The following is a 13567-nucleotide window of genomic DNA, read 5'->3' as shown; positions in this document are numbered from 1 at the left end:
CCCGGCTGGCATAGGCAGGCTTGTTTTGGGCCTGTAACTCAAAAGTATTGAAGCCATACATAGCCAGTGACCGTATCGGGCTAAACGTTTCTGGAGACCTGAGCATTATACCTTCCTAAATGGCCAAAAGTACATGGGTATCCCTCCAATTATGCTATACAAGTCATGTCCAAAGTATGGCCCGCGGGCCAATTGCAGCCCGTTTTGATTCCCCTAAAAAGCGGCCGCCTCTGTTGCAGCCACGATCTCCTGTCAGCTCTGCTCTGCTGCTGCACAGAACGAGAAGAATCGCACTGCGTCACATTACTGACCTGCGCACTGCGTCACATTACTGACCTCCGCACTGCGTCACATTACTGACCTCCGCACTGCTTCACATTATTGACTTCCACACTCTGCGTCACATTACTGACCTCCGCACTGCGTCATATTACTGACCTCCGCACTGCGTCACATTACTGACCTCCGCACTGCGTCACATTACTGACTTCCACACTGCGTCACATTACTGACCTCCGCACTGCTTCACATTATTGACTTCCACACTCTGCGTCACATTACTGACCTCCACACTGCGTCATATTACTGACCTCCACACTGCGTCACATTACTGACCTCCGCACTGCGTCACATTACTGACCTCCGCACTGCGTCACATTACTGACCTCCACACTCTACGTCACATTACTGACTTCCGCACTGCGTCACATTACTGACCTCCACACTCTGCGTCACATTACTGACCTCCACACTCTGCGTCACATTACTGACCTCCGCACTGCGTCATTTTAATGGTTCAAAGAATGTCAGGCAAAATGGTCGGCCCTCACGCATGTTCACTTTATCAAATCTGGCACAAGTTTGGACACCCCTGTGCTATACCATACAAAGGCATTTTGGACAATTTTCTGTTCCAGCATCAACGTGTCCACAAAGCCAGCTCCATAATGACCTGGTTTGACCAATTTGAAGGAATTTCGAGTGGCCTACACAGAGCCCTGACCTCAAGCCCAATGAACACCTTTGGTATCATTTGGAACACCAGTTGTTAGAGAGGTCTCCTCATCCAACATCAGCACTTGACCTCACAGCTGCATATTTGGGCAGGCAGTTCTCATGGTCACACCCCAAAATCTTGTGGATAGCTTTAATGGAAGAGTAGAGCCTGTTATATCAGTTATTGCGGGACCAGCTCGTTATTAATGGTCATGGTTTTGGAATGGGATGTCAAGCTCATAGAGGTGTGATGGTCAGTTGTCTACAAATGTCTGGCCATACACTGTATTTATATATGACGGTAAGTGTGTGTGTAGTGCGTGCATGTGTGTATAAGAGTCCTTGTGTCGTCTAGGCTTTAAGAGTACCTGTACCCCTGTATGTTACTGTCTCTGAGGAAGGTATCTCATAGATTTTTGAATGAATCCATATTCTCTGCTGATACCAGTGCTTGTGTCAGAGAGTTCCAAAATGAAGCCCCTACGCCCTTTGTGGATACATCTTTTCTCCACCAATTTTAGGTGGTGGCCTCTAGTCCTTGTTAGGGAGTTTACAGTAAAATGTCTACTGCTGCTGTTGCTATCGCCGCCAAACATTTTGTACATTAAAATCATGTTCCCCCCTAGGCCTTGTTCACACCAAGCGCGGAGCAGATCCAGACCAGAGCAGGTGCAGACCGGATCAAAACTGCGTCCAATGTATTCCTATGGTATTTTGAGCTCCAGTTCACATCGCAGCGTGCAGATCCAGAGCAGATCCAGAGCAGGTGAAAAAACTGCGGCAAACCCTATTTTACCTGCTCTGGATCTGCTCTGGAACGCATCAAAAACACAAACGCATCAAAAACGCATGCAAGTGCCTGAAAGCCCATGTTCAACGTAAAAAATTTTTTTGAACCAAAACCGGCCCGGAACGCATCAAAAACGCGGCACAACCCACTGCACTGCGTGTGCAGAAACCTGACCGGATCTGCTCTGCATTTGGTGTGAATAAGGCCTAAATCTCCTCACCTCCTCCAGACCCTTAATTAGTTTGGTTGCCCTTCTCTGGACTCTTTCCAGCTCCACGACATCCTTTCTGTGGCTTGGTGGCCAAAATTGAGCCGCATACTCCAGATGAGGCCGAACCAGCGATCTATAAAGTGGCAAAATTATCACTTTATCTCTATAGTACATTACCTTTGTCCAGGTACACCATATCCACCAGCCTTCCTCCATCCAGGTACCCCTGTATCCACCAGACTTCCTCCATCCAGGTACACCACATCCACCGGCCTGCCTCCATCCAGGTACACCACATCCACCGGCCTGCCTCCATCCAGGTACACCACATCCACCGGCCTGCCTCCATCCAGGTACACCACATCCACCGGCCTGCCTCCATCCAGGTACACCACATCCACCGGCCTGCCTCCATCCAGGTACACCACATCCACCGGCCTGCCTCCATCCAGGTACACCACATCCACCGGCCTGCCTCCATCCAGGTACACCACATCCACCGGCCTGCCTCCATCCAGGTACACCACATCCACCGGCCTGCCTCCATCCAGGTACACCACATCCACCGGCCTGCCTCCATCCAGGTACACCACATCCACCGGCCTGCCTCCATCCAGGTACACCACATCCACCGGCCTGCCTCCATCCAGGTACACCACATCCACCGGCCTGCCTCCATCCAGGTACACCACATCCACCGGCCTGCCTCCATCCAGGTACACCACATCCACCGGCCTGCCTCCATCCAGGTACACCACATCCACCGGCCTGCCTCCATCCAGGTACACCACATCCACCGGCCTGCCTCCATCCAGGTACACCACATCCACCGGCCTGCCTCCATCCAGGTACACCACATCCACCGGCCTGCCTCCATCCAGGTACACCACATCCACCGGCCTGCCTCCATCCAGGTACACCACATCCCCCGGCCTTCCTCCATCCAGGTGCACCACATCCACCGGCCTTCAAGCCGGGCACGTGTTCTGGGGCGGGGGGAGGGTGGGGGGTTTGGGCATGGTGGTGCCATTCATGTCAATGTATCTAGACTACAGACAATGTTATCTATAAAATGTCACTTGTATGCCATGATGCCACAGCATGGGAACTCATAGAGAGTTACTATGATTAAGCCTTGTTTGAGGGCGAAACGCATCAGTGGAGAAGTCATGTCTGTTGGAAGGAATGATGTAGGAGGAGCTTCATAGTGGTTTTAATAAAATGTATTGAAATAGAAGAGAAGCAATATTTGTTGCAGAAGGGAATCGGGTCTGAATCTCCAAGCCTGTTGGGTCAGCACGGGAAAGGAGGCGAGTATTGCCGTGAAAGCTACTTGTTTAAATTGTAACAATATTTACAATGGTGAGCTGCTGGTTTGTAAATAATATTGAGAGCGGCGGTGGGCTTTAGAATACTTTATGACTGCGGGAAAGTCGGAGAGAAAGAGAGAATACCAGAAAATATTAAAATTGGGACCTTCGGCCGATTACGTTTTGCACATTACCCGAACATCCTGACAGCTGTATTTTTTGCCCCCCCCTCCTCCCCTTCCTCCGCCCCTATGTCCCAGCCGCAGCTCCATAATGTCACGCTCCATAGAGACGGAGACAAACAGGATGTATTTTCCGCTCAAATAAAGGAATTTATTTTTGTTTTCCCTTTTTATTCACAAACGTAATTGAGCGACAGACTTGTCATTATCGGGATGAGCGCGGAGCGTGGAGACAATGTCAATACAACACAATCGCGCACTAGCCGCTGTTTTCTCAGCGAGCGGACAAGCGTACAGCGCCGTTTCTGCAAGTTAAACAAACATAATTGTGTACAAACTTCCTGTCTCGGTAGTTGATAAGATGGAATGCCAAGCAGGCGCAGGAGAGAATTATATTTACAAACACAACCGTTTCCAGCACAGGAACAGGCTGCCGCGAATGTAACCAGATATTGGCGGCAGCGGTGGGGGGATTGCCATGATGTAATAAACTAAATTACTCCCAAACCACAAACAGATTGCATTTAAGAGGGGTAAGCTTAGGATATTCCCAAGTGTTATGGGGTCTTAAAGTAGAACTCCAACCCACCGTAAATAAAGAACAGTGGAGGGAATTTCTCAAATCTGGAGCATATTTGCACGGTAACCAATCAGCTTCTATCTCTCATTTTCAAATCTTACCTGAGGAAACTGAAGAGAGATGTTGATTGGTTGCCATGCACAGCTGCTCCAGATTATGTTTGCTCCAGTTTTGATAAATTCCCCCCAGTGTATTTAAAGCTGAACTCTAGGCAGAAGTAAAAGACACAGATTAATGCAGCTCTGTATCCACTAATACATCATTAAAGCTGAACTCCGGCCTTCCCTTCAGTCTTCTATCTGACCTCCGGCCTTCCCTTCGATCTTGCACAATAGTACCAGCTCCTCTCCTGGACTGAAATGTCTTCCTGTGATATCACTGCACACTGCAAGCTTCTCACAATGTAAATAGAAGCTGCAGCAAGTCAGACAGAGACCACCTCATTTCCTGGCTGGGGGACATCCAGCGTTAAGGTGCCCATACACCTTACGACCATCGCAAGACTTTTGTCTTGCGATGGTCGTATGCTCATTAAAAGCCCGTACGATCTGACCACCTTGGACGGGCAGATCGTACTTGCGATCATCGGAAGCCTGTCCCCTGAGGGGCGGGCTACCGATGACTGCAATGCTGAATGGGCAGTGTGTGCGTGCGCACACCAGCCCGTTTGGCAGTTGTCGGACAAGCAGGCTGATTGTTCGACGGAAGACGTGCGACCGTACAGTTGAAATGGTCGCATGCCTTCCATACAATTTGCGATTATCGTGCGATTGTGGGATTTCCTGCGATTATCGTGCGATAATCGTGCAGTGTATGGGCACCTTAGGAGACATCATTTAAGGTAAGTGCTTTAATTAACATTGGGGGGAGGGAAAAAAATTATCCTTTAATGTCACTAAGTAATTCAGGGCTATTCAGCTATCCTCCTGGAGGTTCCCTGCATGTTTGCAACAATTTTGAGACTTCTTTCAGACATTGACACGATTCTCCAGATGAAGGCATTTAGCAATGAAAAATAAACTAGTATAATAGATCTGTCACTATGCACTGGAATTCAGGGATGCGACAGTTTAAAATAGGCATGTGCTCTATCTTCTGAAATGGAGGGCAGACTCATCTCTCCTGTATATACTGCCCCCTGTCATACCCCCCACACTCCTCTCCTGTATATACTGCCCCCCGTCATATCCTCCACACTCCTGTCCTGTACATACCGTTATCCACGGCAATTGAGTATGATAGTTTGCTTTTGCAATGGTAATGTCATCCTCTCAGGGTTCACATCTACTATTATGTATTGTGTGGAGTGTGTCACTCTTTCTCCCTCCTATACAGAAGATGGCTTGAAGGAATTCTAGGCTAGTCCGCCGTTCTGCTCCTGACCCGTTCACAGATAATGACACATGCATCATCTTCCCTATTGTTGTGCTGGATTAGCAATGGCGCTGGTAGCATGATGGATATATTGACACATTCATTGGACACATTCTCTAGTCTTTGCATCATTAGCGATTATTTTGTAAGTCATTAGCCGGCGCTCTCAGCGCAGGACGCCGTGTTATGGAAAGCTGCGGATCCGGCAGGCACAGACACGTACCTGCTCACACATCTGCAGCCGGGCTAATGACGCCGCCTCCTAGAACGCATACCGTAATTAAGCTTTTAGTTTTCTTTGCTGGCCCAACGTTTACCGTTTCCTAGTCGTGTCATACCTGTAAACATTTCCAGCAATTATGAGATTACAATATTTCACTTTTCAAAAAAATAATTCTGTCTCTTTAACAGGTAATTTGCCCTAAGCAGATAATTTGGGCGGCAAAATTGAGGTAGCCATGCGATTTGCTTTTAACCCTTTCAGAGACGCATCACAAGCTGCTACACTAAACTGTCAAAAGTATTGGGACACCCCCTCCAAATCATTGGATTTAGGTGTTCCAATCACCTCCATGGCCACAGGTGTATAAAATCACGCACCTCGGCATGCAGACGCTTCTACAGACATTTGTAAATGAATGGGTCGCTCTCAGGAGCTCAGTGAATCCAAGTGTGGGGCAGTGATAGATTGTCACCTGTGCAATAAGTACATCTGTGACATTTCCTGGCTACTAAATATTCCATGGTCACCTGTTACTGGTATTATAACAAAGTGGAAGCAACTGGGAACAACAGCAACTCAGCCACGGAGTGGTAGGCCACGTAAAAATAACAGAGCGGGGTCAGCGCATGCTGAAGCGCACAGTGCACAGAAGTCGCCAACTGTCTGCAGAGTCAATAGCTACAGACCTCCAAACTTCGTGTGGCCTTCAGATTGGCACAACAACAGTGCGTAGAGAGCTTCATGGAATGGGTCTCCATGGCCGAGCAGCTGCATCCAAGCCGCACATCACCAAGTGCAATGCAAAGCGTGGGATGCCGTGGTGTAAAGCACGCCGCCACTGGACTCTAGAGAAGTGGAGACGTGTTCTCTGGAGTGACCAATCACGCTTCTCTGTCTGGCAATCCGATTGACGTGTCTGGGTTTGGCGGTTGCCAGGAGAATGGTACTTGCCTGACTGCATTGTGCCAAGTGTAAAGTTTGGTGGAGGGGGGATTATGGTGTGGGGTTGTTTTTCAGGGGTTGGGCTTGGCCCCTTAGTTCCAGTGAAGGGAACTCTTAAGGCATCAGCATACCAAGACATTTTGGACAATTTCATGCTCCCAACTTTGTGGGAAGAGTTTGGGGATGGCCCCTTCCTGTTCCAACATGACTGCACACCAGTGCACAAAGCAAGGTCCATAAAGACATGAATTGGGGAGTTTGGGGGGGAGGAACTTGACTGGCCTGCACAGAGTCCTGACCTCAACCCGATAGAACACCATTGGGATGAATTAGAGTGAAGACTGCAAATGCGCTTCTGAAATAATGGTTAAACATTCCCATAGACACACTCCTAAACCTTGTGGACGCCTTCCCAGAAGAGTTGAAGCTGTTATAGCGGCAAAGGGCGGAGCCAACTCAATATTGAACCCTACAGACTAAGACTGGGATGCCATTAAAGTCCATGTGCGTTTAAAGGCCGGAGTCCCAATACTTTTGGCAATATAGTGTACATAAAAGTGGACATGTCACTAGATTTATTTTTTCATGTTAAAGAACATCTCGGGGTATGTAAGAAATGAACCTTTGCAGTGGGGCTAAGATGTTATGACATTTTTTATTGGACTATTCATGTTTATGTTGTTATTCTTGGCTGGAGGTTTGCTTTAATGAAAGCTGACTTTAAAATGACAACATTGACTTTTGATATTGCAGTATTATGTTTAAAGTAGTAATAGACTCTCAAACATTTTTACAATACTGAATCCAAATCAAACAAATATTAATTGCCCAGCAAAGTATTTCTTTATTTTCTTACCCAAGCACTTACAGTCATCATGTTTCTGAACAGCTCCACCTCTCTCAGCTTGGCTTCTTTGAACTTCCTGTCCAGTACAAGATCACAAGGGACAGAGCAGTCTTCAGCAGCTGTCCATCTACTAGCTTGAGGAGGGAGAATGAAGGGAGTAGCTTACCTTGCTGTAACTGCAAGTTTGTGGAGACAGAAACAGGGTACTAGCACAGATAAGAGTGGCTCCATAGTGACCTGCAAGGGAAAGGAGCCATCCTATAGCAGGATATCGGGGTCAGTGCTCATTGCCAACATCAACTACATGATCGACTCCAACCTTGACTTCATAATTTACTGCATCTTTGACTCCATCATTGACTCTATCATTGATCCCATTATTGATTCCTTAACTTCATCATCTATTCCTTCTTTGACTCCATCATTGATACCACCATCAATTACATCATCGACTCCATCCTTGACTTCATCATCTACTCCATCGACTTCATCATCGACTCCATCCTTGACTTCATCATCTATTCTATCTTTGACTTCATCATTGATGCCATCGTCGATGGCATCATCGACTCCATTCTTGACTTCGTCATATGCTCCATCATTGATTCCATCCTTGACTTCATCATCTACTCCAACTTTGACTCCTTTATTGATGCCACCATCAATTACATCATCGACTTCATCCTTGACTTCATCATCTGCTCCAACTTTGACTCCATCATTAATGCCATCATCAACTACATCATCGACCCCATCCTTGACTTCATCTACTCCATCATTCACTCTATCGTTGATTCCATCATCATCTCCATCCTTAACTCCATCATCTACTTCACCATTGACTCCATCCTTGACTTCATCATCTACTCCATCATTGATTCCATCATCGACTGCTTCCTTGATGCCATAATCTTCTCAATGTATAGCTTGAAGAAAGGTGGAGGGACAAGGGAGGAAGGAGAAGCAGGGGAGTAGCTTACCTTGCTATGCCTGTGTTTGTGAAGACACACACAGCTTACTAGCAGACACAAGGGTGGCTCCATAGGTCACTGCAAGGGGAAGGAGTCACCGTAAAACAGGATATCGGGGCCAGCGCTCAGGGGACCAACTGATTCTGCATGACGCTAAAACGTTTAACATCAAGGAGCAGCGTCCAATTCTAAGTAATTTCATCAGCATTTGAAGAAAACTTTTGACTTTAATATCACTTTAAGCCAGGGATGTCCAAACTCCGGCCCTCCAGCTGTGGTGAAACTACAAATCCCATGAAGCATCTCTCTCCGGGAGTCATGTCTGTGGCAGTGAGAATCTTGCAAAGCCTCATGGAATTCGTAGTTCCACCACAGCTGGAGGGCCGCCGTTTGGACATCGCTGCTTTAAGCCTATATGAAATGAGAGTGGTTGGGTTTACATATCAGTGTGAATCTCCATTTTTCCGCTGACTTTTCTGAGCCTTACGATATGTTAATGTCTGAGTAACAAGGCTGTGAAATTAAACGGGCAATTCTTCAAACAATAAACAGAGGGGGACGAGAATGAATTGAAACAATGAGGGGATGCGGCTGGTGATCCAGTGTTTACATTAGAGCTAATATGGAATGTAGTGGGAATTCGGCTCTGCACACATTAGGTACCTCCATATTATTCCTAATTACACCAAAGAAAATAAACAAATTTGAATGCGCTCGATGATTGAACACAGCACAGCCGTTTCCACACAAACATACTTTTCCTTCAACGAAACGCAAGATGAAAAGGATTGAAAATCCAGTTACAGATGCTTTAATGGCCCATAGAGCGCAATTATTCTTATTTTGGTTTGGAAGTTGTAATTTCATACTCTGCATGTTCAGCTTGGAATTAATTACATTAATTGCTGAATAGATTGTTTCTCTTAAAGAGAAGATGTAACATATTCGCTGAGAACCAGGGGAAGTCTTTTTTTAAAGAGACCCTGTCATCAACTTAAAAAAAGCAGGTAAAAGCACAGAAAAATCAAGTATTTTCAATGCTTATTTGCAGCATTTTCCTTTCCATAAATTTTATTTTATTCACTTGCAGCATGTCTTTGAACTTGCTAGGTTTGGAAGTCTAGGATGAGTCAAATTCCTAGCATAGCCCCCTTCTTTCCCTACACGCCACAGCCCTCTTATCTTACGGGAGTGTTTAATGATTGTCCGTGCTAGCCCAGCTCCTCCAAACCTCACCTCCCTACATAACCTTTTCTGTAGCAGTCGAGGGAGGAGCGATGGGGAATACTGTGTGTATGCCAGGCTGCTGATATCACATCCCACATGGCAGTGCTCAGCAGCAGTCTCAAGGCTTTTGGATGTCCACACAAGATAGGCTTTTACAGGTAAATAACCTGAATACATGAAATTCCACATATAATCTTACAGGAAGATATTTGTTGATGGTCAGATGACAGGGTATCTTTAAAGAGGAAGTCAGGCTTGGGATCCCACCCCCATTAAACAATATCTCTTACCCTTTCTCGCTAATTGCCAAAATAGTCACTGAATCCATGGTCATGCGGCATGCCAAGTCTTCTGGATTGCAGAGTGGGAGGATAGTGATGGAGTAAATGAACTCCATCACTGATTCCAGCATTGACTCCATCCTTGACTTTATCATTGACTCCATCTTGACTCTTTTATTGATGCCATTATTGAATCCATTATTGACTGGCATTGAAGCCATTATTGACTCCATCATTAACTCTGTCTGGCATTGATTCCATCATTGACTCCATCCTTGGCCCTATCTTTGATGCCATTATTGACTTCATTTTTGACTCTGGCATTGACTCTATCATTGACTCCATCCTTAACTCTATCATTGATGCCATCATTGACTTCATCATCGACTCCATCCTTGAATCTATCATTGATCCCATTATTGACTCAATTATTGACTCTGGCATTGGTGCCATCATTGTCTTCATCCTTGACTGTATCATTGATGCCATTATTGACTCCATCCTTGATTCGATCATTGACTCTATCATTGACTCCATCCTTGACTGTATCATTGATGCCATTATTGACTCCATCCTTGATTCGATCATTGACTCCATCCTTAACTCTGTCATTGATGTCATCATTGATTCTATCCTTAAAGTGACATTAAACCCTCAGATTTTTTAACATAAACCAATACTGTAATGTGCGCCTTACTGTAATCCATGGTTGTTTCCATTCTCTTTGCTGCTCTTCCTTTTAAATCCTCATGTCTTCTCATGCTTGGAGAGAACTTCCCTTTTCAGCTCAGGGCCTCTTCCTGTAGTGCTGGCTCAGGTTACAAGCCTATAGAAACTAATACACAGACACCGTGTATCCATTCCTGAGACAAGGCAGTCTGCTGCAAAACAGAAGTTCTGCCCAGCATGAGAACAGATACAGATTTAAAAGGAAGAGCAGCAAAGAGAAGGGGAACTACCATGGATTACAGTAAGGCGCACATTACAGTATTGGTTTATGTTAAAAAATCTGAGGGTTTAATGTCACTTTAACTCTGTCATTGATGTCATCATTGACTCTTATCCTTGATTCGATCATTGACTCTATCATTGACTCCATCAATGACTCCATCACTATCCTTGCTGGTTTTTCCATTATATGTCTTATCTCTTGTGCACAGTTGCTCCTCAGTTCTGCCACCTCACTTCCTCTCACCCCTTTCTTTTCACTTGACAACGTATTTGCTACTTTGTGTTTTAACTGGAACTTAATGCGTGGCACAGTAAAGCCTTCTTAGAACAGAAGGTATTCACATGTCTCATTCCATCACATATCCTAAAAATAAGATGATTATTCCTCTGTTTATAACAGCGGGTGGAGCCCCTGTGGCTAGCATGCCTCCGGTACACATCCAGAATGGCCGTGTCATGCAAATATAGCGTAATTGTATAGACCTATTTTTTCAAAACTGTCTTCAACTGAAGGATCTGGTCTCTGGTCTCTGGCGTTGGGTTCTGAAGCTGGAGGAGCTGAGCCAGCCAGTAGGACAATAGAGCATAAGGAGAACCTTATGTGATGATGCTCATAGGCCATTGAGGAGGCCGATGTAGTGGCTGCATTCGTTTTTTTTTTTTTCACTGGTGACCCTGCCAGTAAAACACTTCCTGGGGTGAAAACACTCACTTGCTGTAATGTATATATGGAGGAGCTGTGTTGTCACCCTAGGAGAGCACCACAGACCACCTCCTCTTTCCTTATCTCTATAACATAAAGGGGAGGTGTTCCGTAGTCCACAGAGAGAGAGGAAGCTGAGAATATAGTTCAGCGCATTCAGGGAGCACTAGAAGTCATCGGCTCAATAGATTTCTGACAGGATTAACAGTCTTTTTGGTTTTTTTTGCACATATCAAGCTGATAACAGACCACAAGAGACCCAATACAAGAAGTTCAGTGTTCAGGTTTACATACAAATTGAAGTTGGGGAATAACATTATAGGTTTCAGGGTGACTGGTGGCATCACATCCATCCTGTGATAGGTGGCGGGGATGTGTGAATCACAAGAATGGCTGAACAGAATAACAGATCTTTTGGCAGGTTATACAGTTCACATGTATGAAGCCAAAAGCTTCAGGACTGAAATGATCAATGCACAGCGCAGCGTTCGGGAAGAATGTGAAGTCTGAAACGTCTGTGGTTTTCTTCCCCGCAGGCAGCCGGCGCGGTGCGTCCATTGGTGTCCACAGTCATCGCTTCCTCCTCCGATGGATGTCTGGCCCATTCCCTGGAACGGGCGAAGCACAGAGCCAGTGAGATGCCGCAGGCTTTCCTGTTCGATGTCATCTATAATGCGTACCTTCAGGTAGGTGGACACGTTCTGGTTATCGTTGTGTCTGATATAGAATGTGGTGGGACAGCCAAAATGTATGAGTTGTCAAAGGAACAGGAAGTGAGAAGAAATCTTCCAATTTTGGACACTTGTTCTTGTCCAAGAGGGGATATCCACCCACTGTGAAAAGACTTCCTATTATTGCCTGGTTTGTCTCTGGGACAGGAAGTGAAGAAGAATCTCCATAAAGGGGTGATAAATCTGATCTCCGGCCTTCCCTTTAGTCTTCTATCTGACCTCTGTCCTTCCCTTCAGTCTCCTATCTGATCTCCGTCTTTCCCTTCGGTTTGCTATCTGACCTCCGTCCTTCCCTTCTATCTTCTATCTGACCTCCGTCCTTCCCTTCTATCTTCTATCTGACCTCCGTCCTTCCCTTTTAGTCTTCTATCTGACCTCCGTCATTCCCTTCAGTCTTCTATCTGACCTCCGTCCTTCCCTTCAGTCCTATATCTGACCTCCTTCCTTCCCTTCAGTCCTATATCTGACCTCCGTCCTTCCCTTCTATCTTCTATCTGACCTCCGTCCTTCCCTTCAGTCCTATATCTGACCTCCGTCCTTCCCTTCATTCTTCTATCTGACCTCCGTCCTTCCCTTCTATCTTCTATCTGACCTCCGTCCTTCCCTTCAGTCCTATATCTGACCTCCGTCCTTCCCTTCATTCTTCTATCTGACCTCCGTCCTTCCCTTCTATCTTCTATCTGACCTCCGTCCTTCCCTTCAGTCCTATATCTGACCTCCGTCCTTCCCTTCATTCTTCTATCTGACCTCCGTCCTTCCCTTCTATCTTCTATCTGACCTCCGTCCTTCCCTTCAGTCTTCAGCCATAGGCTCCTTCTACCGTCAATCAACCTGTTGGGTGGAGAGGAGGGGCGTGGTCTCGCACAGCTACTGTGGGCACGGCCAGGAACGCGCACGCCCCCGGGTGCCTCCACAGCAGCCGCTTAGCCGATGGCGACACCCGTGCAGGGGGGCGGGGGGAGAGCGCTGTGGGGACCCACTAGAGAACGAGGAACTGAAAGAATGTAAGAAAAAAAAAGAACACAGGATCTGCATCCCTCAGAGGTGCTCCTATGCGTACAAACAAAAAAAAAGTAAAGGTTTACTGTAACTTTAAATGGTTTTTAATTCCTGTAAAACAACGTGACATATTCATTTATCTCCGGTGTATAGATGGGGGAGGAGGGGGGGGGGCTTGGTGGCGTTGCCCTTTTTGGGGTGGGATGATGAACCCTCATGTTGTCAGAGTTCAGATTTCAGACCTTTGTC

General features: G+C 46.3%; 1 protein-coding gene across 1 annotated transcript in view; it reads left to right on the top strand.

Annotated features, from left to right (window-relative positions):
- Positions 1–13567, top strand: part of ISPD (isoprenoid synthase domain containing) — a 165435-nt gene that overhangs the window by 5572 nt on the left and 146296 nt on the right. Inside the window, exon 3 of the mRNA XM_018557724.1 lies at positions 12125–12274. Coding sequence (XP_018413226.1) covers positions 12125–12274 — 150 coding nt within the window. The remainder of the gene's footprint in view (positions 1–12124; positions 12275–13567) is intronic.

The sequence above is a fragment of the Nanorana parkeri genome, unplaced genomic scaffold (assembly GCF_000935625.1).
Source record: "Nanorana parkeri isolate BGI_ZX_2015 unplaced genomic scaffold, ASM93562v1 scaffold300, whole genome shotgun sequence".
Classification (NCBI taxonomy): domain Eukaryota; kingdom Metazoa; phylum Chordata; class Amphibia; order Anura; family Dicroglossidae; genus Nanorana; species Nanorana parkeri.
This window is presented reverse-complemented; position numbering and strand designations above follow the sequence as displayed.